Source organism: Monodelphis domestica, chromosome 1 (assembly GCF_027887165.1).
Source record: "Monodelphis domestica isolate mMonDom1 chromosome 1, mMonDom1.pri, whole genome shotgun sequence".
Classification (NCBI taxonomy): domain Eukaryota; kingdom Metazoa; phylum Chordata; class Mammalia; order Didelphimorphia; family Didelphidae; genus Monodelphis; species Monodelphis domestica.
This window is the reverse complement of record NC_077227.1, coordinates 270,953,252-270,980,338: the sequence shown is the minus strand read 5'-3', so window position 1 is coordinate 270,980,338 and position 27,087 is coordinate 270,953,252. Positions and strand designations below refer to the sequence as shown.

At 35.1% G+C, this 27,087-nt stretch overlaps 1 protein-coding gene across 2 annotated transcripts in view; it reads right to left on the bottom strand.

The window, feature by feature from the left end:
• The window catches only part of PRKCH (protein kinase C eta), a 286,419-nt gene that overhangs the window by 114,109 nt on the left and 145,223 nt on the right, over positions 1 to 27,087 (bottom strand). For both annotated transcript variants that reach the window (XM_001377520.5, XM_007472981.3), the window contains exons 3-9: positions 21,672 to 21,822; positions 16,582 to 16,616; positions 14,033 to 14,118; positions 12,041 to 12,170; positions 9,160 to 9,287; positions 2,152 to 2,295; positions 1,706 to 1,879 (exon numbers count right to left, since the gene is read on the bottom strand). In XM_001377520.5, coding sequence (XP_001377557.2) covers positions 1,706 to 1,879; positions 2,152 to 2,295; positions 9,160 to 9,287; positions 12,041 to 12,170; positions 14,033 to 14,118; positions 16,582 to 16,616; positions 21,672 to 21,822 — 848 coding nt within the window. The remainder of the gene's footprint in view (positions 1 to 1,705; positions 1,880 to 2,151; positions 2,296 to 9,159; positions 9,288 to 12,040; positions 12,171 to 14,032; positions 14,119 to 16,581; positions 16,617 to 21,671; positions 21,823 to 27,087) is intronic.

The window sequence follows — 27,087 nt, the reverse complement described above, 5'->3', positions numbered from 1 at the left end:
GCACAGTGATAAAATAATGGAGTATCAAAGTACTGTTATTACCCAGAACCAAATAAACCAGTTCTAGGAGTACAGAAACTGAGAAAGAGACCTAAGGTTTCATTGCAAACATGTTGATTCCTCTCAATAAAATGCCAGTTTCTTCAGGGGATATATGTTTCATTTTTAAAATTTTCATAATCCCAGTGTGCATAGCGCTTGACAAATAATGAATAAATGCTGAATAAATTCTTGAATGAAGATGAGAGAATAAGTATTGGAACTCAGCATGGAATATTCCAAAAGCCACATCAGTGTGGAGGCAGGTAATTCTGGCCAAGGTTTTACTAAGTCTTTGGTTTAAATATTACCTTATCTTAAAAGTATAGAGTAGGATAAATAGAATACAGAACATATTAGAGGTCATAAGAAAGAGAATAATACATTTAGCCCTAGAGAATTGAGTCAAGGGAGAAGTGGGGTCAAAGAAAGAACAGAGTAGATTCCTTTCATTTATTCATTCATTCAGTAATTATTTATTAAGTAACTATTATCTACAAAGCAATGTGATAGACACCAGGAAACACAATACAGACCCTCATTAAAAAGTCTTTTAAGAGAAAAATGTGGGAAGGCTCATTCACTGAGATTGACTCTCAACTACACTGCATCCTTAGATCCCGAAGCATAGCTGGAATCCTCACGGCATCTCATAGGACCTTTGGACAATTCAGGGCCAAAAGAATCTCCCCAGGGAGACACTGGGTCAGTGGTCTCCATAAGAGGTTCATCTGATTAAATGACCCAAAATAAGAATGCAAACATACTTTCAATAGGCTAATTTTTTTTTAGTACAAAGTAATCTCCTTGAGAATAGGGACTGTCTCACTTTTGCATTTACATTGCCAATGTCTAGCTCAGTCTCTGACATATGATAAACATTTAATAAATACTTTTTGATAGGTAAGTTGAATAACACCTTTCTTATATATATATGTATATAAATGAGCATATTTACACATCATATGTGTACAGGTATAATAAAAGTATGTTATATATTTTCCTATGTTAATATCATTAAAATAATATACATATTACTGTTTTCAAATGTACATAAATGCAATTATAATGAATAAAATACAATTTCATTTAAAAGTACTACTGTATTCATAATAGTATTTTATCACACATTTTTTCCCAAACAATAGACTAATGGTAAAAGTACTTACATGGGTGCACTTGAATTTTTTTAATATCAAAAATGTTCTTCCTAATAGAAAAGTTTTAGAAAGTATGGCTCTGCATCAAATTGCACCTCTGGGCCAATTCTAGTTGGTCCCAGAATTAGAGAGGGAGCTAGGAACAGCGATCAGCAACTCACAAGGGCAGTCATTTTCTGACATGCATTTTGATTTAAACTTTTAATTACAATAATTATGAGAAAGTTTTAAAATGTAAAATGTATTACAGTACAGATTCATTAATAATTGGATGAAAATAGTCCTCACCCAATATCACAGAGATGCAGTTATGCAGGCAGGAATAGGACTGCTAGTTAATACTTAGCCCAGAACCCATTGTATTGCATCACTGTAGTCCCATCTTCAAGACAGCTGGAATAAAGAAAATACTAAAAATATATTCCTTTACATTTTCCATATCCAACTGCTTTCAACCTTCAGAGTAAAAGTCTGTTAACCTAATCTAAAGACCAAACCATACTTACAGGGGTCTGAAAGCAGCAGAATAACTGGGTAAGGAAGGGGTGGTTTCGGGCCAGGGCCAGGATCCTCTTCTCTGTCATTGTACATTCGACATCATCATCCTGGAGGATCACATCCTTCTTCAGTACTTTCACAGCATAGAGATTGCCAGTCTCTTTTATTCTGGCCAGCATCACCTATGGCCCAATAGAAATCAGGAATATTAGGGAACACACATTGTGGGCACACCTGGGAAAAAAGAAGGGAGGCATTTGCATTTGGACTTGGGTTTAAATCTTGGTTCTGCCATTTATAACCTGTGTGATCTAGGGCAAGCTATGCAGCCCATTACAGGTTTCTGTGTCCCATGCTCTAAAAAGGGGGGGTTGCAAAAGATGGCTTCTAAGATCCCTTTGAGACAATTCAATAAAATGAAACCATCATTTATTAATTTGAGACCAAAACGAACCTTTCCAAAACTGCCCTTCCCCAACATTCGGATGAACTCAAAATCTTCAATACCAAGTCGGTTAGAAGAGGATACACCAAAGCCATTGCCTTCTTTTATACTTTCTTTTCCTTGTCGCTTCAGCGGTGACCTGGAAATTAGCTTCTAAAGGAGTAAGAAGTAAAATAGTTACCCAGGAATCTCAAAGACAGTATAAAATATTTCGACTTCAGAAGGGACAGCCAATCCCAGATTGTATAATTGGTAAGATCTGTTCTAGTGGGGGCGTCACCCACATCCCAATAAATCATTCATAAAGAGATTGCTTTGATTTGATTTTGGCCATATTTCCCCATACAAAGTTCCATTAATACCAGCTCCTGATTTGCAGTGGTTTACTATTATTTCCAGGGGGATCATTTTAAAGTCCACACCTTTGGCTTTCAGTTTACATATAATACTATTTATAAAGAAGGGAACATTGTACAGAGGAAGTCATCAAAAAGACCTGAATAATAATCCAATTGTGTCCCTAACTAATTTTGTGAACTTAGTAAGTCACTTACTCTTTCTTGGCCCCTCTGGTTCCTCCTGTTGCTTCTTTCAAAAATAAATTAGTACTATATTATTTTTTCTAATTACATGTAAAAACAATTTTTACATTAAAAAAATTGAGTAATGAATTCTCTCCCTCTCTCCCATTTCTCTTTCACTTTAAGATGACAAGCACAGGGGCAGCTGGGTAGCTCAGTGGATTGAGAGCCAGGCCTAGAGATGGGAGGTCCGAGGTTCAAATCTGGTCTCAGACACTTTCCAGCTGTGTGACCCTGGGCAAGTCACTTGACCCCCATTGCCTAGCCCTTACCACTCTTCTGCCTTGGAGCCAATACACAGTATTGACTCCAAGACGGAAGGTAAGGGTTTAAAAAAAAAAAAAGATGACAAGTAATTTGCTACAGATGGCAGTGCTAGACTATATGCTTAAAGGTAGGGATTTTGACCTATTTTGTGTGTGTGTGTGTGTGTGTGTGTGTGTGTGTGTGTGTGTGTGTGTGTGTGTGTGTTCTCCAATGCACTACACTAGGGGCCTTGGTACAACGAGCAACAAAAGTACTTATTATTTGGTGATTTGAGAAGTAGAAAAAAAAAACTAGAAATAAAGTAGAGCTCTAGTGATTGAGAATGGTTAAAGGAGTTGTGGTTCATGAATGTAATAGGAATATTGCTGAGCTATAAAACTGATGACTACAGAAAAACATGGGAAGTCATTTTAATTGTTATAAAGTCAAGTAAACAGGACAAAAGGAAGCAATATGCACATGATTATGAAAAAGAAAACAGCAACAAAAAATTTAAAACTAAACTGCTAAGGTCCAAGAGCATTCTCAAAGAAGATAAATGAGACATCGCTTCTTCCATATTTGAAGCCCTGGAGAACTATTTTAAATTTCAAATTCAATTTTAATCATTTAAATTTAATCTTTTTGTTATAAAGGATGACTTTTGGGGTAAAGGAGGGGAAAGCAGAGGTTACACTGAAAAATGTAGGTAATGTAAAGAGAAAAGATATGAATAACAACTGTTTTTTTAAAAAATCATTTGTTAAATGAATATATACATGTCTGTATATATATATATATATACATATTATATATGTATATATATATATAAGATTTATATCTTTCAAATTGTTCTGGCAGAAGCGAGATTTCCATAAGTCAAGGATATCTGTAGAAGGGATTTTTGCTCTGGATGCTGGACTAGATGATATCTGAGGCTCCTTTCAGCTCTGGGTTTCTATGATTTATTGGAAGCTGTATATAGTAGCACCTTGGCATCCAGTCTTGTATGGGAGCATATATCAGATTTCAAGAGTGCCACCTGCTGGCCATTTCCTAGGGGAGCAGCCTCAGCCACGCACTAAGGTTTTCAAAATCTGAGAACTCCTTGACATACCTGAGCAGATAATGTGATCAGCCACTAAGCCAGCTCCTAAACAGGGCTACTCCTACCAAAATTACACCCTTTTCTTTAATGCAATCACAGTTATCAACTCTCTCTGTCTCCTTAAATGACAAGATGCCACTTGGAAGGCAAAATGATTTATGGTTTCTCATATGTATGGTATGTATAATAGAGAATTGACCACCCTATAGATCAAAAGCCTAAAATGTCTACGAATTTGGATTCTTATAGTCAATACTGGCAACTGTAAAGAGGAGTTTGCAATTTGCCCTCTGTTAATGGTCTGGAAATAAAATAATTAAGTAAATAAAATGGCACCATACAACCCTCAGCTCACCCAAAGACACATTTAACTACTATTTCCCAATAGAATTTTGATTAGAATTGTGTGTGTATTAAAATCATTAAATCATATTTGATTTGATGTCAGGTGATAGTGGTGGTAATGGGGATATGAATACAAGAACAGAACTCAACACTTCATAATCAACATGAAGTTTCTAATGGAATTTTCTTCAATCTTCTACTTGAACTGACTCTTTTATTTTTATTTTACTTTCAAAGATAAACATTTTAATGATTCTCCTTTTTTAAAAAAAAGTACTATTATTTCCTAATGACACAACATGATAGAACCTTTCCAGCTAACAAAATATAATACACTAAGCCAAATCAACACATTGGCTAGGTCTGCTTCATTCAACATTTATAAGCCACCACTCCTCTGATAAGAGGAAAGTAATACGCTTTCCTGCAGTAACATTTATCAGCAGACCCCAACCTAGACTCCTGAGAAGATTCTGTTTGTCCCAGGTAAGTTGGGAGAGTGAGTCCAAAAGAGTACAATAGGATTAACAAATTTGAAAACTAATTGGACGAGTTAGGAGGGCAAAATTTTCATGAGGATGATTCTGAGGTAGCAAGGTTTATTATGGAACCCTATCTCTCCATATTTTTCATAAGAACTTCATGAAAGATCTTAGCAATGTCTTAGGCAAATCAAGTCACAGATGTTTAGGGATTTTTTGTTATTTATATATATAATAAATTAGGTTTATTAATATTTTATTAATTATTTTATTAATATTATTAATATTTTCTTAGTGTTTATTTTTATTAAATGCTTTTTTAATTTTGTAGCTTTTAACTTCGCTAAACTCATTTGTTATCTTTTTAAAAAAGATTTGGTTGAAGCTATTGAATTTTTATGCATACTAACTGCAAATAACCATATCTGGATCCCTTCATTTATAATGTTAATGTTTTCAATATCTTTTGCTGTCATTATAATTCTACAGAAATGGTAGAAGAGGGTAATTTTCTAAAACTTGAAATATGGGTCTCTCTGCCTTTATCCCAGTTTAATTTCATCTTATTGAGCTTGGCTCCTATTTCTAGCCTAGTAAAATCTTTTTTTTTTTTTAAAGTCTGATTCTACCATCCATTATATTCACTAACCCTTCCTTGCTTTGAGTCATCTGAAAAATTTATAACCATGCTTTTTATGTTTTCATCCAAGATGTTAATAAAAATGTTGAACAGGATAAGGCCAAGGAAAGATTCTTTTGGCATCCAAAGGACATCTATTCCATGGTGGTACTGATAAAGAAAATTGATTACAGATTAGTTCAACTAGATAGGAATTCATTTAGCTATAGTGTCAGGTAGAAGATGATTTTTTTTTCCTTCTCATCTACAAGTATATGAAAAGATAATGAAAAAATCTTTGCTGAGATCTAGATATACTATATCTGTACCATACTCCTGATTAGGTCTAATGACTATAAAAAAATAAATTTAGTTTAGCATACTTTGTTCTTTGAGAATTCCTGCTGCCTCCTGGTGTTCTCTAATTTTTTCTATCCATTTACAAACCACCTAATAAATAATCTGTCCTAGAATGTTGCCTTACATTGATGTCAGGTTCACTGGACACTCGCTTCACAAGCCACCATATTTCCATTCTTGAAAAATGGGATGGTTGCCTGTCTCACAGTATTCCATGATTTTCCAAAAACTGATGACAGTGGCTCCCTTATCACATCTGTAGATTATAGTAGTTGGGAAGGCACACAATGGCTCTGTCATACTAGCTCTGTGACCTTAGGTAAGCCAGTTAACTTCTTTTAAGCTTTTCTCATCAGCTGTAATACTGATATCTCATCAGACAGTAATACTTGGCCTGCCTACCTCACAGAGTAATTATGAGCATCAAATGAGTTAATGGAAATAGAAGTCTTTATTAAGCTCTAAGGCATTACATAAATTTCAGATATTAGGAGGAAAAGGAGGAAAAAGGTTTCAGTAATCTCAGTTAATTTTTTCTGAGTCTAGAAAGCAATTTAAATGGCTATCTTAGTATCACCCTCTCTATCTTAGGCTTCATTTCTTTTGGGTGTAACTTGGTTTGGATGGCAGTCCCTGTCTGCTTCCAGAGACTGCAAGTGTGACATAGTATTTGGACCTGTAAGAAGTGAAAAACTCCCCGGCTGCTTCTGGCCATGTGGTAACTCTACAATGAAAGGTCTTGGCGTTTGGGCATGATTCTGAATGATTCCTCTGTCCTTCCAGGAGGCAGGGTGCCAGATCAATGAAAAGAAAAGGTGGCTTCAGGTTTGTTCTCTTATTTCATTTCTCCCATGGGGCAAGTTGTGTGCTCTGCCTTAAGATCCCCCATAAGGAACAAGTGTGTGGGGAGGGAGTGGGTGAGCTCTTCTTTTATCTTGTGAATCAGATTTATCTTTTTTTATCTATCTATTTATTTAAAAAAGATTTATCTATCTTTTATCTTGTGAACCTCGGTTCATAACTCTGAAAATCTAGGCTCGTGCTATTCTTTTGTACTGATTCTAATTGGTCTTTATGCTACAAACCATTCTTTATTCCAATCTATAATCAATATAGCTCCAAAAATGATTTTCCTCAAGTGCAGGTGTGATTACATTATCCCTCCATCTAATAATCTCCAATGGCTTCCTCTTTATTATATCTAAGGTCAAATATAACAATGTGTTTTGGCATTTAAAACTATTTAGTTTCACCTGAAAGATGCCTCTGAACTGACCAAAACATTTGCAACTAAGGATTTGGGAAATGCATATTTTACTAGTTCAGAAAATAAACATTCTTTTCACTACAAAACTAATTTAAAAAATAAAGCTATTTACAACTTAGCATCTTCTTATCTTTCTAGTTTTCGCACCCATCATTCTCTTCAATTCACCCTACAGTTGTCTGGCCAGTACAGTCTACTTGTCATTTTGTCACCCAAGACTTTCCATCTCTTTTCTCCAAGCCATTGCTTTGGCTGTCCCCTAAGACTGGAATGCAGCCCCTATTCTTCTCAGGACCGTATAGCAGCAGCAGCAGACAACACCTCTGTTCTATGATGCCCTGGCCATGGTTACTGCTACTTTCCTAACACTGCAGAACCCTCAGCAATCACAAGCCAAGGAGGTTGTCATTTACTTGACATAGATAAGGGATCACAGGACTGAGATTCTTAAGGAAGTTTAGAGTTTATCTAGTTCAATGTCTTTATTTTACAGAGAAACAGGGACCCACAAGGGCCCTTCCACCAGAGCTGCTAGATGGTCCAGACCTTTGGGCTTGGAGCCTGGAAGACCTAGGCTCAATCCTTTCTGAGATGCCTGCTAGCTGTTCAACCATGGTAGCAATCCCTTAACCCTATGTGAACCTCATTTATTAATGAGTAAGTGGGGTCAATAATAGCAACTCTCTTAGAGTTTTTAGGAGAATTATATATTAGGGGAAATGTTATATCCTCTATAATATATGTATATGTATATGTATATGAGCATAATATATATATATAAAATACATGTATGTAATACATGTAGAATACAGAAAATATATGTATTATCAAGTATACATAATGTATGTAAATCATATGTGTATGACATATCACTTGTTTATATAGGTGCATGATTTGTGGTTTTGGTTTCAAAAGATCACTCCATAGCAAAAATGAATAATATGGAAATAGGTGTCAAGTGATAACATTTGTATAACCCAGTAGAATTGCTTGTCAGTTCTGGGAATGGGGATGGAAGAGGGAAGAAAAAGAAAATGTATCATGTAAACATGGAAAAATATTTAAAAATAAAAATAAATAAAAAAGTAAAAAGTAAATAATATATGTAATATATAATATAAGTAAAAACATTAAACTCTTTGCAAATCTTAAAGTATTATGCAAATTCTAGCTGTTGTTTTAATAATTATATTACATATTGTATTATTATTATATTATTATAGTTTTATTCAAGATCACATGAGATGGAGTTTGACTTTTCTTTAGAGGCGTCTAGGTGGCACAATGGATAGAGCTCTGGATCTAGAGTCAGGAAGATCCAAATTCAAATCTGGATTCAGATACTTAATGGCTGTGTGTGCTTGGACAAATTTGCTTCATCTCAGTTTCTTCAACTGTAAACTGGAGATCATAATAGCACCTACCTCCCATGGTTATTGTGAGGATCAAATGAAATCAGAGTTCATAATAGGCAATTAATAAATGCTTATTCTTTTCCTCAATGAGACCCTCCCATAGCAAGTCCTCAAATAGCATATCTATGTGGCATAAATCATAGAATCAAAGAATTTTAAATCTAGCATAGATCCAAAAGATCATCTAAGTCATCAGTGGACAGATGAAGAAACTGAGGTCCAGAAAGGTCACAAAACAAACCAGGGATAGCACAGGGACTAACACTTTCCCCAATGATGGACCCTGATGTTGGTTTAACTACATCCTGAATTATTATTTAATTCTTCTCTTTACTTCTAGATCTATAAGGGACAATTGGTATATGTTTTAACTGCAAGTTAATACAACTGGGCAGAAAGACAAATTCTTGACTAATGGTAGGAAGTTTATTTACAGAGTAAAATGGTGTTAAAAGAAAGCAATAAATTCATTGCATCTATCCGGGTCAGCTTTGAACAGGAAGATTAAATTTTTTAGAGTTGAGGACTCTGACTCAAGTTTCCCACATTTATAGAACCCATAAAGGTAGTACATGAAAGGAAATAAAATCTCACCGAAGCTGGAGAAATATTTCCAGGTTGAAGACCCATTCCTGCCAAGGTCTTTGCCAACTCTACTGCATTCACCCCACAGTTAGGTGCCACATTCGCCTGGCATCTTTTATGTACATTCATTTTACAAACTGGGGAAAGAAGAATTGGAAACTTGTTTATAAAAAAAAGAGAATATGAATGGCTGAAAAAGAATTTTCTTGGTTTGATGGACTAAAACAGAGCTCACATATCCTGTGACATATACTCATCACAAGAGCTATAACCATTTTTGGGTCCCCTTAATGTTACTTGGTGCTTCTCTATAGAGACAAAAAAACTGAAAATATAAGATAATAATACCTTTGACATGACTTTTTCTCTGTGGCAATGATGTCATATACTCACCCAAAAAATACAATATATATTTATATATACCATGCCTATTTATACTACATTTTATATATTATATTACATTTGTTATATATTTTACATATTATACACACATACTCCAGTAATTCTTTTGATCTGAAATTTTTGGGGATGAGGAGGAAAAGATCATTGATTTAACTAATGTGGATAACTCCCAGAATGAAAACTCCTTCTACCAATGCAGATCAATAATTCATCTGGAACACAACATATTAAAGAGTTCCTAGAAGCAGAGAGGTTAGTTTTCTTCCTAAGGTCATCCAGATTATATGTATGAGTAGCAAGACTTGAACCCACAAGTTCCCATCTCTGAAGATGATCCTTTATCCACTAAATGAGATGATTGTGAAGTATTTTAGTATAGTGCCTTGGCACACAGTAGGTTCTTTAGAAATGTTAATAATTCTTATTCTTGTTTTTATCACCCTACTTTATGTTGGCTTCTCCATGACTCAAAATATGAATAATGTGAGTAAAAATAAAAAGAAATGGAACCATGTTACCTATTTCTATTTGGTCGTCAGTAAAACAAAAAGCTTAAATATGCTGAATGGACGCAGTGGAAACATTCTCTCTGGCAGCAAACCTCTGAATAATGACACCTGCTGCTTCTGGGTATTGTTGAGGCTAGAAAGGCAGGCTGTACAATAGTCAGGGCATCCTGTGAGGTTGTGGTTCTCAGGCTGTGGTTCCATACTGCTTCAGAGAAATAATCAACGCTATTTTTTTTAAAATAGCTTTTCTTTTTAAGGTCAGTGCTGCTTTGTTCTAGTTTAAGCAAAATTAAAATTATCTAAGAGCCAAAAAGGTAGCAAAGCGATGTTACCAATAAAAATGTTCCACTCTTCTGTTTTAGGCTGTCTGGTAAATGAAGCCTTACTGAATTATAGATTTAGAGCTTTGCTTTGAAAAAAAAAATTAGGGTTTCTGATTAGGCTTGGGTTGCCATATTGTATGCTAGAGGAAGAAAGTATTAAAAAGTATCCTAGGATTCTGAAAAGTTCTTTAAAAAATGAGTTACTGAATAGTAGACTAGATGATCTCTGAGGTCCTTTTTTATGACCTTCTCATCACTAAAAGAAAAAAAAAATCTAGGCAGTTAAAGAGAACTATTCCTATACTAAAATCCCTACTTTTTGCCTTCTTTCCTTTGCCTCCTACTTGTGGATTCCAAGGCGGAAGAGTAGATCAAGATCTGGTGTCAGGAAGACCTGAGTTCATCTATGACCTCAGACACTTAACAGCTGTGTGACTCTGGGCATATCACTTAACCTCTGTTTGCCTCAGTGTCCTCAACTGTAAAGTGATAAAAATAATAGTACCTACCTCTAAAGTTTGTTGTAAAAATAAAATGAGATAAGATTTGTAAAGTGACTGGTACACAGCAGGTACTAAGTAAAAGTTGAGTGGTTATTATTATGATTATGATGATCAATTTTTTAGATTTATCCTTAAGTAGTTCAAGATAGAATGGTATATTCCAAGCCAGTCAAACTAAGAAGGCAATTCTTTATGGGTGATTACTTAAGATAAATAACCCCTAAATGACTGGCTGTGGAAAAGCTGTACCACCCATTCGACAGAACATGATGGCTCTGCTCCTGATTTATTAAACCGTTTTTACAGAAAAAAACTTTCAAATGTTCTTGACCTATTTTAACAGTAGGAGCTCTCTCACTTGTTTTTAGAGGGCTGAGGCTGCCTCAAATCAATATTTCTTACAAGTATATAGTCAAGGAAGGTCATGGACAAATCCCCATATTATCACAAACAATGAGCACCAACCATAGGGAAGGGAGGGGGAAGGGAAGGGAAGACAGACAGACAGACAATAAAATTGTGGGTTAACAAGCACACTGGCAGAGAACCTCTAGAAAAGGAAACACGTTGGGTTACCCACACAGCTATCCATTCAGAGCAGTTCAGAGCTCGTGAGTGGAATCACCTATTAGTGACCACTGACCTTCCAGCCTAGGAGAAATGGGGAGACTCAGTCTTCAAAAACCAAAACAAAGACAAAAGATAGACCAAAAAAAAAGCCACCAAAAAAAAATACTGATCTAATTTATCGTCATATTCATTCCTGTCTGTCCCTGGTGATAACATCTATAGCTATTAACCTACTTTCTCTACATAAAACCCAAGTTTCTCTCTCATCCATTTCTGTCTTCTTACTCTCAACTACCACTAGCTATTACCCTTTTCCAAATAACTCATTAAAATCTATTCCAACATTTGACTTTCGATTTCTTCAAAGCAATCTTTAATTTACTAGCAGCAATTAAGACATATTATTAACCATGCCTGATATACTATAATTAATACCAGTTGATAGGAAAGCAAGACCCACTAAGAAGTTCTTAAAAGTTCTGCAAAATATCTAAAACCAATCATCAGAGACCAGCTTTGAATTCTTTGGAACCTCAAGAAATCATAGCTTGGAATGATTAAAAAAATAAATAATGTCTCTCACTTTTACACTGCAGTCCTTGTCTCATTATTCCCCAAAGCAGGGAGCCACAGTGATCACAGAATGTGGGCACTTTGTAGTTGTGAACACTGAATTTGTGGGGAATGTTGATTCCAAATCTCTGTTCAGAATTCTGCAAGAAATAAAAGGCACAATGGGTGATGTGATTTCACTAAACATCAAAGTGAACATTTATTTATAAAAATAACAGGCTATCCCCTATTGCCTCTCTCTCCCCCCAAAATCAGTCACGACAATGCAACCTGGGCTTGGCAGATCCTTGTGGTTTACATCGCAGTATTCTATTATTTCTATTCTACTTGCTGGCTTAATTGTAAAGTAATTGTATTTCATTAAAAAAAAATTTTCCAACTACAACTAGTCTCTTTTTTCTTTACCTCTACTAAACTCAGAATACTTTGCTTCAGAATTAAGTTTCCTCCTATAGTATTTTTTTAACCCTTACTTCTATCTTAATATCAAACCTTAGTAATGGTTCCAAGGCAGAAGAATGGTAAAGGCTAGACAATTGAGATTAAAGTGACTTGTCATGACTCACAAAGCTAGGAAGGGTTGGAAGCCACATTTGAACCCATGACTTCCTGTCTCCAGGCCTGGCTCTCTATCCACTGAGTCAAAGTATTTAGAATAGTATTTAAAATTCCAAGGGGTATTAGAGAACATGTAGTATATAATCTGTCTATCATTTTTTATAAATTAGGTAATTGAGGTCCAGAGGGTAGAAGTGACTTTTCCAAGGCTTCACAGATAGCAAGCCTATTTAGGATCAGATATTATCTTCAAGAAATGAAATCATAGCAGTAAATGGTATCTGGGGTATATATTCCAGGAAATGGAATGGGAAAAGCATATATTAAGTGTTTACTGTGTGCAGCGTACTGGGGATGCAAATAGAAAAATGGCACCTCCTGCTCTCAAGGACTTCACAATTCAAATGGGAAAGACAACCCATATGGAAGGTTTTAGGTACAAGTTGGATGGAAAGGTCCCATGGCCCTTAGGATGCAGCAGCAAAGTAGATGGTAATACTTTTTCTTTATTGTCATAAAATGAATTAATGAATTAATATGTATTAACACTTTCATCTTCTTTTGTTGCTTTGTTTGAGTTTTTGCCTGGCATAAAGCTTTAACAAACTGAAAGGAAAACCATAGCTGGCATGATCCAAAAAAATTGTTCCCAGGGTAAAATGAAACTCAAAACAAATATTACAATATGATTTGGGAGCAATAATAACATGCTTAGAAATGGCAAAATTTAAAGTTAATTATTAATTAATTTCCCTTGAACTTTTAAATTTCTTTCTTCAAATTCTGGTTCATGTCTAATTATACTATTTGGTTCAGATAAGAGTCATTAAGTACCACAGAATTCACTTTCTAACAAAATCATGTCAGTTTTCAAAATCAGTAACTCTCCATCTCTTCACCTCTTCTATATTTAAGAAGAGCTGCTTGCCCTAGCTAAACAAGTCAATACAAATAATAAGAGTGAATCATAAAAGTTAGAACTGAAATCTAGTATAACTCCTTCATTTTACAAATGAGAAAACTGAGGTCCAAGAATGTTAAATAAAATTTCCCAAGGTATGTTCAAGTAGTTAATGAAGGATCTAAGATTCTAGTCAAGTTTTTCTCTCTCCAAGTTCAGAATTACTTCCAATAGACCACAATGACTTTGCTATTTGTCATTAGAAAGGTAGCTGTTACCAATAAAATTTGGTGAACAGAACTAAATATTTTATTATACAGTTCACCTCAGCAACATTCTTTCCAAATTCCGGCAACAAATTTGGGCAGAGGATCAATCTAAGTAAGGACAACCCATAGAATGTAGACAAGCAAATCATATATTTAGTTATATTAAGCAGAGTCAAGTGAGTGGTAATTTTGAAAGAATAACTGGGATTTATAAGGAAAGACAATTTGGCTGTATAACTCCAATAAATCTTGGCTAAGAGATTTTTTTCCTTACCTTTGTGTCCACCTTATTTATATTTTGGCAAGTACAGGCAGTAACTATCAGATGATGGCAGCGTTTATGAACAACACAGGTGCAGACTAAAAAAACATTAAAGACAAAAAAATTTTTGCGTTACAAAATTCACAACTAATAGTTGTCACTGATTAAGTAAATTCTTTGTCTAAACAATGCCAAGAAAGCTGAATGAAAAATCCATCATCAGCACATCTATAGATACATACTCAGGATGGTCCTGGTAAATGTCTAACTGGTTATTATGTTAAACATACATTCCCCTGAAATGTATGTTTAACATATTTTTAAGCTTAATCTTTATTATTAACATTTTCTCCATTCCTTTCTTATGTCTGGAAATCAACAGAACAATTCCCCAAGTTTTACTTTGTACTCTTTGTTGACTTTGAAGGTATAAGTTCTCCCACAGAAAATTTAAGAATCAGCTTTTGAGGTAATATAAGTTGATTCCCTCCAGTACATCCCTAAAAATCCTCTCCTCCCTACCCCCAAAAAGGTATTACAAAGCATTCTTAGACACACTTTCTGTGATAGCTAAGAGCTGAAAACAAAGTAGCTGCTCATTGGACTGGGAAATAATTTGACAAGTCATGGAAGGCAGATGTAACAGAATATGATTTTGCTGTAAAAAATGGTGAAGAGGAAGAATTCAGGGAAATATGAGAAGACTCACACCAACTGATAGTGAAGTAAGCAGAACCAAAGAGGGAAAAAAAACAATAATCAAACACTAAAAGATGATAAAAATGGTTCTCCTTTCACAGAGGTAAGAAAACAAAAAATAAGAACAATTACACATACTATCAGACTTGGTTAAATGTTGATTAGTTTTGCTCAACTGCTTTCTTTCTTTTTTTGTTCTTTGTTACAAAAGGTTGGCTCATTGGACAGAGGAAGGGGGAGGAGTGCACTTAGAAATAAAGGTGATATAAAAAACACACAATAACTTTTCCCCAAAATAAAAGTAATCCGTCTGGATACTTTTGACTATAAGATCATATCTATGGCAGCTTTTCTTTTCTATTTCCACTGTCATTGGAAAGACCTTCTTACCCCTCTCCAGGACTATAATTCCCAAATTGGCCTCCCTGCCCTCAAGTTTCCCTAATCCAGTCCATCTTTTAAAGTCTTGTTAGAAAAATATCATTGTTTAGTTGTATTTGACTCTTCATGATCTCATTTGGGGTTTTCTTCATAAAGACACCAGAGTGGCTTGCCATTTCCTTCTGCAGATAATTTTATACATGAGCAAACTGAGACAAACATCGTTTCCCAGGGCTAAATAGGTAATAAATGTCTGAGGTCAGATTTTAACTCAGATCTTCCTAATTCCAGGCCAGGTGCTCTAGTTAGCAACTAGCTACCCCAGAAAAATATTAATCAACTCTAGTACTAGCTAACTCAGAATGATTCAATAAAACTAAGGAGGGAGCCTCATGATATTCATACTACCTTTTCTTTATTGCTGCTAATTAGTTTGGATCTTAGAACAATAATTAAATTAATCCATGGATAAAATTCAATAATCTTCCTTCACCTTGAAATCATCTCATATCTTCTGAAAACATTTTAGAACACTGACTTGAAAATGTACATATTTTCCTGTTCTTGTATATACTATACCACTATATATGTGGTATGTATATTAGTATAACCATTAACAAAGACACTAAAAACCAAAAATTTATCTTTGAGAAAGAAGCATATTGTGGAGCTGTACTTTACATACAGTGGCTCTTGTGGTAGCTTAAAAAAAAAGCCAAACCTTGAGACGTATCATATAATGAGACAGAGACAGAGACAGACAGAGAAACAGACAGAGAGAGACAGAGACAGAGACAGCCAGAGACAGAGAGACAGAGACAAAGACTACCAGAGAGGAGAAACAAAAGCAGATTATTGAAGTATCTTTTAAAATGCACAGAAGAGAACAGAATGGAGTTCAGTGAGAAAGAAAGTAGGACAGCTTAGAAAGTAACATTTTGAATTTATTATTTATCACATAAATTTTTAAAGGTAAGCTATACCTCAAAATGATTTGTGGTATTACATATAATTCTCTTTTTAAAATTCTACTTTATATAGTCTGTGTTTTTTTCCTCTTCCTATTTCTCATTAAATTCAGAAAAATAAAAACCATAGTAAGTTTTGAAAATTATAATGATCCTGGCTCATGATTCTTGAAGATTGAAATTTCTCGTTCATTTGCTATCCAAGAAAATATAAAAAACTAAATGAGCAAAATAGAATCTTAGCTAGCCCTTAACAGAATCTTTTTTAGCTATTTGAACTACAAAAGATTCAAAAGACAATCTGTTTCAGTACGTTTATTTTTCAGATGTGGAAACTAAAGATTAAAGAGTTTAAGAAGAGGAAGGGCTAACCAAATTTCAGGACATAGAAACATGTAGGTTTTAATTTAAGATATAATATTTTGCTCACAATTAGGAATGGAAATATTTAAATATATTATTTTTCTTTTGGCACTGTTTTTAACATGGGATTTTTAAATAATGTTTCCTTACCTTGGCACTGATAGCCCTGTTTCCCAAATAATCCCCTGTTGAAGACAAAAAAAAAGTATGATCAGTCAGAAATGTTGGCAGTAATAATTATATAACTAAAAGAATTAGATGCAATCTAGATTTTTTCTAATTATTTCAAAAGATTCATAATAATCCTTTGGCAACCACCACAAACAACTACATAATTCGATTCCTGTTTTAGTGTCTGAAACCCTTTTACAAAGAAACTAGGAACTAAAGAAAGGAGAAGATAACCAAACTACCATAATGAATTTTGTAATTACATTTTGAAATATACTTCTATAAATAACAAAGCCATAATTTTCACAGAAATAGACTTATTGATGCATATAGATAGATCTCAGTTTTATCTTTCACATTTTCTTTCTAGCCTTCCCAAATAATAAACAAATAGAAGCAGTTTCTTTCTCTCATGGCACTACACTCTCATGGTCTTCAAAGGAAAAAGCAGAAAAGAAGAATTTAGTCACCTAATGCAACCCTTATTCTTAAGTTATGACTCACATAAGAGTATATGTGTGCCTATATGTATGTTTAGACATATAAATTTCAAGAAAATCTTTTACTTCCTATAAGTAAGTGATCATGTGTTTGAATTCCTCCAAATATGGAATTCTTATCTATGTATATTTAATCTCTACCACCAGTAAAGCTTCATTTTTTTCTAGTAGTGTCAATATTTTCAAGCTGACCCTGTCTGCATGTGACCACTAACTTGGATTCTCAAGACAACTGCCCATGACTAAGGATATATAGTCTGTGGCCATGAATATTTCATCCATATGGATAAAATCCATGATTGTCTTCATTAGAACTGTGTTCTAAAGATCTGAGTTAATCTGAGGATATGACAATAAATGTAAAATTAAATAATAATTTTTATAAAGTTGTTGAAAAGTGAAAAGGTTTGCTGACTCTCTAATTTAGACATTTACTTGGAAGGAGTAAGGCTATGAATAGGAAAATAAGAAGGAGAGCTAAGGACACATAATTGTTTTCCTCTTGTAGAACTAAATGAGTAAAGATCTGCATAAATTGGTAGCTGCTTTTCATTTGTATACTTTGCCAATACATATATATATATATATATATATACATAAATACACACTATTCCAAACATCTTAGTGCAATTTTAAACTAAAACTAACCTCTAATTTTCTATAAAAATTGTGGTAGACAAATGTAATAGTTTATAAATGTGCTGAAAGAAATGTTGAATATGAAGAATTAAGAGAAATATTGGAAAACTTATATGAAATGATGCATAGTGAAGGAAGCAGAACCAAATTAAAAAAATTATAGCAACAACAAAACACTAAATTGAATGAAATAATGACTAAATTTGGTCCCAGAAAAACAGATGAGACTATTCATCTCCCTTCTTTAAAGATGTGAGGGTCCATAGCTAAAGCATAACTTTGTACTAAGACTTTCAAGACACTGTGTATGGGTTTGTGTTGTTGTTCAGTCATTTCAGTCATGTCCAATTACAGACACCATCTTAGGATTTTCTTGGCAAAGATAATAGAGTGATTTGCCATTTCTTTCTCCAGCTCATTTTACAGATGAAGAAACCAAGGCAGAGTTAGATCACACAGATACTACATATGTGAGGCTGGATTTGACCTCATAAAGATGAATCCTCCTCATTCCAAGTCCAGTGCTCTATCCACTGGGATATCCAGCTGCCCATGTGTTTATACATGTATAAACACACACACACACACTGCATATATAATAGCCCACATTTATATATTGCTAAGAGAATTATATAGTATTAAGAGCATTCTTCACAACAATTCCATAAGGTAAGTAGAGGAGATATCACTTGAGAAGAAGAGTAATGGGGAGACTTTCAGAGAGTTAAATGACTTGTCCTAAGTCATAGAGCTAGAAAGTGTCAGGTCTTTAACTTAAACTAGCTGATGCTAGTTAGCACTCATGATTTTCACCATGTGGAACATTCCTCCAATAGAACATGAGCTCTTTGAGGTTGGGGATTCTCTTGGTTTTGCCTTTGGATCCTCAGTACTCATTGGATCATAGAATTAGAACCAGAAGGTCTTGAAGTTCATCTCTTCTAAATCCCTCTTTATACAGCTGAGGAAAGTAAAGCCCAGAGAGATTAAGTGGCTTTCCCCAAATCACAAAGGCAAAGTCAGGATCCCTGGACCTCTGAGTCCAGATTCAGTGTTCTTTTTACCTATATGACAATAAAGGGATTTTACAAATGGGGGAGCTGGTGATGCAATACATAAGAATCTTGGTCCTGGAGTCAGGAAGATTAATCTTCTGGAGTTCAAATCCAACCCAAGATAATTAATAGCGACCCTAACAAGCCAATAAATCCTATTTGCCTCAGTTTCCTCATGTATAAAATGAACTGGAGAAAGAAATGACAAAGCATTCCAGTATCTTTGCCCATGACCAAACAATAACAAAAACAAAAACTTAAATACTTGTTGAAATTAAAAAAGATTAAAATCTGATTAGTGGATAATGTTCTTCAGAAAGAAAAATGATTTATAAATTGATTAGCATTCTACTATGAAGGATCATATTTACTAAAATCAAGAGCACAGTGTAAATGATAAGAGCAGATGACCTGAGTTCAATTCCAAGCTATGTGATCTTGCCCATATCCTTTAACCTTATTGAACATCTTTTCTCCTTCTACATCTTAAAAATGGAGAGAATAATATTTATGATGATCAAATGAGATACTGATTGTAAAAAAAAGTTTGTAAACAGCAAAGCTCTCTATAAATATCCCCTCTTGGTATTCCATGGCTTGCTTGATTCTCACAACACTGTGAAGTAGGTATTATTAACATCATTTTACAGATGAGGAAATAAGCTTTCAGAGAGTAATTGACTTGCTCACTGTCAGGAAGTTGATCAGGATAAAATTTTAATCCCAAACTCTCTTAACTACAGGTATAGGAATAGTGTCATATATTATACCTTGCTACTCTTGTCCAGATCTGGTACACTCATTACAAAAGTTCATGTTTGAAAATTCTAATTTAACCTAACCAATTGCTGTCCCCAAATTAAGTCAAGCATACATGTGAAAATTAAAATATATTATAACTTTCTCACTGGTGCTCATGACTAAGTGCAGGAGCCTTTAAAAATGAGGCAGCTAGGGGATAGAATGGAGAATGTGGTAGACTTGGCACTGTAAAATCTTACTTCAAATCCTATTCAACCCTTAATAATTGTGTATAGGCAACTCATTTAATGCATTTGTGCTTCAGTTTCCTCATCTGTAAAGTAGGGAGAATAATAGTACCTACCCTTCCAATGGTTGTTGTGAGAAGCAAAAGAGATAACATAAGCAAAGTGCACTATAAATCTTAAACTGCTATATGAGTGTTAATTATTGTTATTATTAAATCACTAGATTTGGGGAGAAACACCTAAATAGGTCTCTGGCAATTTTTTTTCATAATTTTTTTTTCATAATTGTTCCTACTTAGTTTAGGCAATGATCCACAATCTTTTTTCTGTACCACATATTTGAGCAGAAATATATGTATGAGCAGAAATATATATACATATATTCATGTGCTCTCTCACTCTCTCTCCCTCTTTTGCGCTCTCTCTCTCTCTCTCTCTCTCTCTCTCTCTCTCTATTTCTCTCTCTCTCTCACTCACTCTTTTGTTATTTTTTATGCCTATGCTTAGAAGGCAGTAACTCATTAAAGAGAATTCTGTTAGCTCAGCTGATTTACAATGATTTGTCTTTAAAATACCCTTGAGTTGTGATGAGTAGAGATGGCTTCCCAGAGATAATTTATAATCTTTTTGCCTCTTAACAGAAAAACCAAAATATTTGCTAGAGATTAGAGTATGATTGTTGATAAAGGTTGAAGCTACATGAATATTTTTTAATCTAGTCCTGTGATTTCATTAGTTTAGAGAAGTCCTGGGGAAGAATCTCCATTTACAACTTAATTATCTAAAAGTTGAGCTGAGAAATTAAGTAATGTTCCTAGGATCACAAAGCTAATTGTATGTGTCAGAGATGGGACTTGAATCCAGGTATTCCTGACTCTGAGCTGATTCTGCATCACAATATGACCTGAGAGACAGCTATAATTCTTTCTGCCTACTATAGTCAATAACAAATTGTTCCCAGACTCCCTTCCACATTGAGACTTTCCCCATCGTGGTTTCAATATATTGAATGTTAGCATAAGAAATTAAATGGGAATTTGGGGGGAGTTTTGTGAAAGCCACAGACAATACATGAAGGCCAGAAAATCATGTACAAAAAGTTTAGATTCAGAAATGTGTAAAATACATGTACAGTATTCTATATCAACATATTTTATCTTTTAATGCCAAAAATATACACAATTTCTTTTTAAAAGTTAAAATAGGGAAACAGTTAAAGTTTGTGAAAAGAATGTGAAATCCTACAGACAACACACAAAAGGCTAGAAGTGTAGAAATATCTTAATTTTGACTTACATATGGCCTATGACCAAATACTAATCTCGGGTTTTAAAATAAGTACTCTAAACACCACATAAAAGAAAAAAAAACAGACTTCTCTGGGAAGGGAAGGGAGAGAAGGGGGATAGGGAAAGGGGGAGGGAAGAAGTGATGAAGGAGGGAAGGAGGAGAGGGAGAAAGGGAGGGAGGGAAGGAGGGGGAGGAAGAAAGAAAGAAGGAAGGAGGGAAGGAAGGAAGAAGGAAGGAGGGAAGGAAGGAAGGAAGGAAGGAAGGAAGGAAGGAAGGAAGGAAGGAAGGAAGGAAGGAAGGAAGGAAGGAAGGAAGGAAGGAAGGAAGGAAGGAAGGAAGGAAGGAAGGAAGGAAGGAAGGAAGGAAGGAAGGAAGGAAGGAAGGAAGGAAGGAATTTTTGATATTTATTTGCTTGTAAAAGATCTGAAAAGACAATAATTTGACACTAATGACTAAAATGAAATCCTCAGGTCACCAAAACCGTGCTTCAATTAATCATGCTATCCTTGTATCACACAATTTCAAAATAAAGAGCTAACTCTATAAAATCATAACTGATAGGGAAAGGTTAGAGAGGAGATGTGAAGGAATCATACCATATGAACTCCTTGCAATGTGAGCAGTAGGTAGGTTGTCTCAGATATGTTGCCATAAACTTATGCCCATTAATTTGATGAACTCGTCTTCGCATAGCCCTCTGGCGCTTCCGAGTAAAATGCTTGAAGATTCTGTCTCTCTGGAGAGTTGCTGTACATTGGAAGATGAATGGAGAAAAGAAATATATAACAAGTATTTCTGCAATGGATTTGCAAAGAGGCATATGAACAATAAACTATTTCAAATATATAAAAATACACTGTCATTCTTTAAGATTAAAATATATACACAGAATGCTTCCTTTGTTACTACAAAGATTCATATTTATGGCATTGTAGCTGTTTTTTCCATAAGGGCACTAATCATTTGTGACAGTCACAATTTAATACAATTTGTTGTCAGTATCATCTACAAAACAAGATATTATGTACCACACTAATAAATATAAGAACAGCACTAAAAACAACAATAATAATGACAGATTAGTAATGTCAAAGGAGGTGACTGAAATTCTAGCTTCTCAAGAAAACTAAAAAGTGGTTGGGCTAGATAAGATCCATTGTTATTGTCTCAAATGCCTTGCAGTAGTGCATTAATTATTAATAGGCACTTTACCAGCTTCCTCTCAGAGGTAAGCCTGATTTCTCCTCTCTTAACAGAAGGCATCTATTACCAAAGGATGAAAACACCAGTGATCTTTTCAAATATAGGCTAATTACATGTTTATGTGATTTATACAAAGTTTATTGGCTGACACACTCAAAGCCTGTATCATAAAAAAACCTATAAACGCTTACAACAAATAAAATATTGGCTGAGGAGCAAAAAAAAGGTGTGTCAAAAAGTCTCATGTGTAAAAGGAAAAACATATTATCTATTCAGGAATTACTAAACAAACTGCCCTAAAACACTGTGCCATTTATACTGATTTTACTGAATATTCCAAAGTTTCTAACAATCCTGAACCTATTACTTCTTTATGTATGACAAACTGGAGACATATATCTACATATTGACAGACATACAGTTATCGATCTACATCTGTTAATCATTTATATGTCTTACACAACAAATCCATATCAGAATTTTCTCTGAAAAACAAAAATTTTCCCATTCAACCACTTCAAGATCATTAATTGCCATACTAAATAGTCACCATCTTCAAGCTACAATGGAAAGAAAAAATTTTAAATACAGACACTTAGGGGAGGAGATCAAAATCATGTTGAAACAATAAGCGGCATGTCATCTCTATTAATCTTGCCTATATGACAGCTATATCAAAGATGCATTTAGTGAGACTATCAAGGATGAGTTTATGTCCTAATACTTCTACTCAGCTATAAAAATCAGGTATTTTATCCACTTCTACAACAGCAAATAGAACATTAAATATAAAAGGAGAATTGGAAGTCAGCAACTTTCTTAGGATCATTTCTATTTGAATCCCTTCAGAAAGATAAGAATGAGACCATAATAATGATGGTGATAATGATGAGTTTTTATAATGCACTTAAAAGTCTGCAAAGGTCCTTACATAATCTCCTTTGACCTCAAAATAATCCTGTAGGTGTTGTTATTATTTCTATTTTATAGATAAAGGAACTTTACTAAGCTTAGAGGGCTTCAATGTTTTGCCCAGGGTCACAGCTAATAAGCTGTGGGATTCACAATAATAAGTGGTATTCAAATACAGTTGTTCTTGCCTCCACATCAGACCACTATACCACATGGCTTCTCACTAATGACCCAGGTGCTGACACTGAATTCCATTTAATCCCCTTTCTTAACTAAGGAACATGTCTGCAGCAGAGCCACCTGAGGCATCAAGAAAGGGTGAGATGGGAGCAAAATAACTTGAGTAATGAACAGCATCTGTGTCCACTTCCCATGATGTATAAGCAGCACCACCCCTTTTCTACACACCTGTTTATTCCTTCAGATTCTGTGAAAGCTACAGCAGCATACTCTAGGGCTGTGATGGTGAACCTTTTAGAGACTGAGTGACTGAACTACAATGCTCATGCCACATGTGAGCCCCCTCGTCCCTGCCTTACTGCAGATAGGGAGGGGCAGATGATGAGAGAAATGTCCTCAGGTGCATGTGGAGAGAGGGAGGGGAGCAGCCCCCTCCAGCACATGTGTGACACAGGTTTGCCAACACCCCTCTAGGGTAAGGGCATAGACAGAAAAAGAGCTAGCCTTCTGGTCCCTGGAGCAATTTAGTCAAAGTAGAGGCAGCTGCCACATTATCAGTGATACTGTCCTTTGCCAGAGATTGAGTGGTAGCAGAGGCTGACTAGCAGTCTAGCTTAAAAAAACAGACTGTGGGCTGTTCTGGCTTTTGTCTTGGCTACTACAAAACCTTTTTTGCAAGAAGAAAGCTACTGCTACAGTTGCATGCAAGACAGATACTGAATCTGCTATCATTTTGCAGTAAACTTAAAGGTCTTTGCAAAAGTTAACCCTTCCCACAAGGATTTTCTGTGAGGAGAATCAGAAGGGATGTCTGAAAAGGTATCCCACACCAGTTGCCTACCATTGAATACCTAATAGGAGCACTGTGACCCTTCCCAAAATGTTGTTCTTGGCTCACATACTGTCAGGAGGCTGGCTACAATAGGATCAATCAATCAATCAACATTTATTAAGCATCCACTATGGACTAGGCATTGGTCCAAGAATACAAAAGGAAGAAAAAGACAGTCCCTGCCCTCAAAGAGTACAATGTAATGGGGGAGTAAATTTTATATGTACATATCAAGCTATATGCAGGATAAATATGAAACCATTCTCATAGAGCAGGCACTGGAATTAAGAGAGGTTGGTGAAGGATTTCTGTGGAAGGTTTTTTTAATTGAGACTTAAAGGAAGAGGGAGGTCTTTAGTTAGATCAGAGGAAGGAGAGCATTCCAGGCATGAAGGACAAACAGAAAAAGTACTGGGAGCCCAGAGATGAAGTATCTTCTTTATGGAACAGCAAGGAAATCAATGTCACTGAATATCAGGCTATGTGGAAGTAATATATAGGAAGACTGGAAATGCAATAAGGGTTTAGTTTATGAAGGGCTTTAAATGCCAAACAGAGCATTTTATATTTGATCCTGAAAGTAATAGGGAGCCACCTGGAGTTTTGGGTTGTTTTTTTTTAATGGGGAGGCAGTGGTGACATGATCAGATTTGTGCTTTAGGAAAAGCATGTTAGTAGCTGAGTGGAAAATGGGTTACATTGTGGGGAAACACTCAAGGCAGGCAGCAAGTTATTGAAGTAATCCAAGTGAGGTGATGAGGACCTGAAGCAGGGTGGTGGCAGTATCGGAGAAGAGAAGGGAATATATATGAGATGTTCCAAAGGTGAAATCAACAGGCCTTGGAAATAGGTTGGATATGGCGTTAATAGTGAGGAAATGAATCTAGTAATAGTAATAGGGAAGGTTGGAAAATGGAGGATTTAAAGGGAAGGATAATGAATTTTGTTTCATACATTGAGATGTCTGTTGGACATCCAGCTTGAGATTTCTGAAAGGCAGCTGGAATTGGGAGAGTTAAAGACAGAAGAGAATTTGGAACAGGATAGAAAATTTGAGAATTATTAGCATGGAGAAGGTTTTGAATATATGTGAGCTGATGAGATCATCGAGTGAAGTCTAGAGTATATAGAGAGGAGCCCAGGACAGAACCCTGAGGAATTCTCTAACTGGAGGAGGTGCTCTAGAAGAAGATCCAGCAAAGGAGACAGAGAAGGAGCAGTCAGATAGATAGGCAGGAGGACAATGAGGAGAGAGTGGTGTCTTGGGAACCTAGAGAAAAATAGGGTATCAAGGAGAAGAGAGAGACATCAACAGGCTTCATAAAGGTTGAGGAGAATGCTGATTGAGAAAATGCCACTGGATTTGGTAACTTTGTGATAACATCATAGATTTAGAGCTGAAAAGGACTCCCAAGGTCATTTATTCCAAAGATCAGTAGAATCCACGATAGCATCCTAGAAGTCAGGACTCCAAAATCAATGGACAAACTATGAGTTAATTAGTTCTGAGATTTCCTCCCATATTTCTCAAATGGTCATTTGTTATTGTGGAAGAACAGCCTATGTGATAATGGTGGGAAACCTCAACTCAGACAAAGCTCTTTCTATCATATTTTACTCCAAGAGATTCTGAAAAAACTTGAAAAATATTTATTTTGTACCTATGACTTGCAGATAATTGCTCCAAACAGGTAACAATTCTATTTTAGTACTTATATACACTCTTAATCCTTAATATTTGAGATAGCTAGGTGGTATTATAATAGGTAGAGAACTAGCCCTGGAGTCAGAAAGATGTGAGTTCAAATGTAGCCTCAAACACTAGCTATATGACTGTGGTCAAGTTAATTAATATGTTGGCCTCAGTTTCCTTATCTGTAAAATGGCGATAATAAAAGCACCAACCTGCCAGGGTTATTGTGGGCATCAAATAAGTTAATATTAGTGAAGGTTTTGCAAATTTTAAAGTTCTATGGGAGCAGCAGGTAGCTCAGGGGATAGAGAGCAAGGCTTGGATGCAAGAAGTCCTGAGTGTAAATTTGGTCTTGGATACTTCTTAGCTGTGTAACTCTGGGCAAGTCATTTAACCACAATTGCCTAACTCTTATTGCTTTTCTGCCTTGGATACTGATACACAGTATGGATCCTAAGCCAGGTTTCTGGGTTGTTGTTGTTTTTTTTTTAAGTGGCATATAAATGTCTTTTGATGTTTTGTCATTTCAGTAATATCTTGACCCTTTGTGACCCCATTTGGAGTTTTCATAGCAAAGATACCAAAGTAGTTTGCCACTTCCTTCTCCAGCTCAGTTTATAGATAAGGAAACTGAGGCAAAGAGGGTTAAATGACTTGCCCTTGGTCACGCAGCTTATGTATTAATCTTATGTATTTTATTTTATGCATTTTAAGACACTGTTCTGAGAAAGGGTCCACAGGTTTCACCAAACTGTCAAAAGTGACAGAGATATTAAAAAATGTTAGGAATCTTTAGCATGATGGATGTAGAGCACTGAAAACTAGAGTTCAATTCCTACCTCAGATACTTACTAGTTATATGGCAAGTCATTAAATATCTCTTAATTTCAGTTTCCTCATCTGCAAAATTAAGGTAATAAAAGCACCTACTCCAGGGGGTTGTTGTAAGGATCAAATGGGATGATATTTATAAGACATTGTGGAAATCTTAGAGTGCTAAGCAAATGTCAGTCATTATTAAGAACCCTTGTGTTAGAATATTGCCACAGCCATTGAAAATCAAGTCATCTCCTTGCCATGACAAAGTATGACAGCAGATTCTTACAGGGACATCTTTAAAATTTAGTGTAAGATTTTCAAAAACTTTCCATTTTTAAAAATTATTTTATATGATTGCTTTTCATTTAAAAGA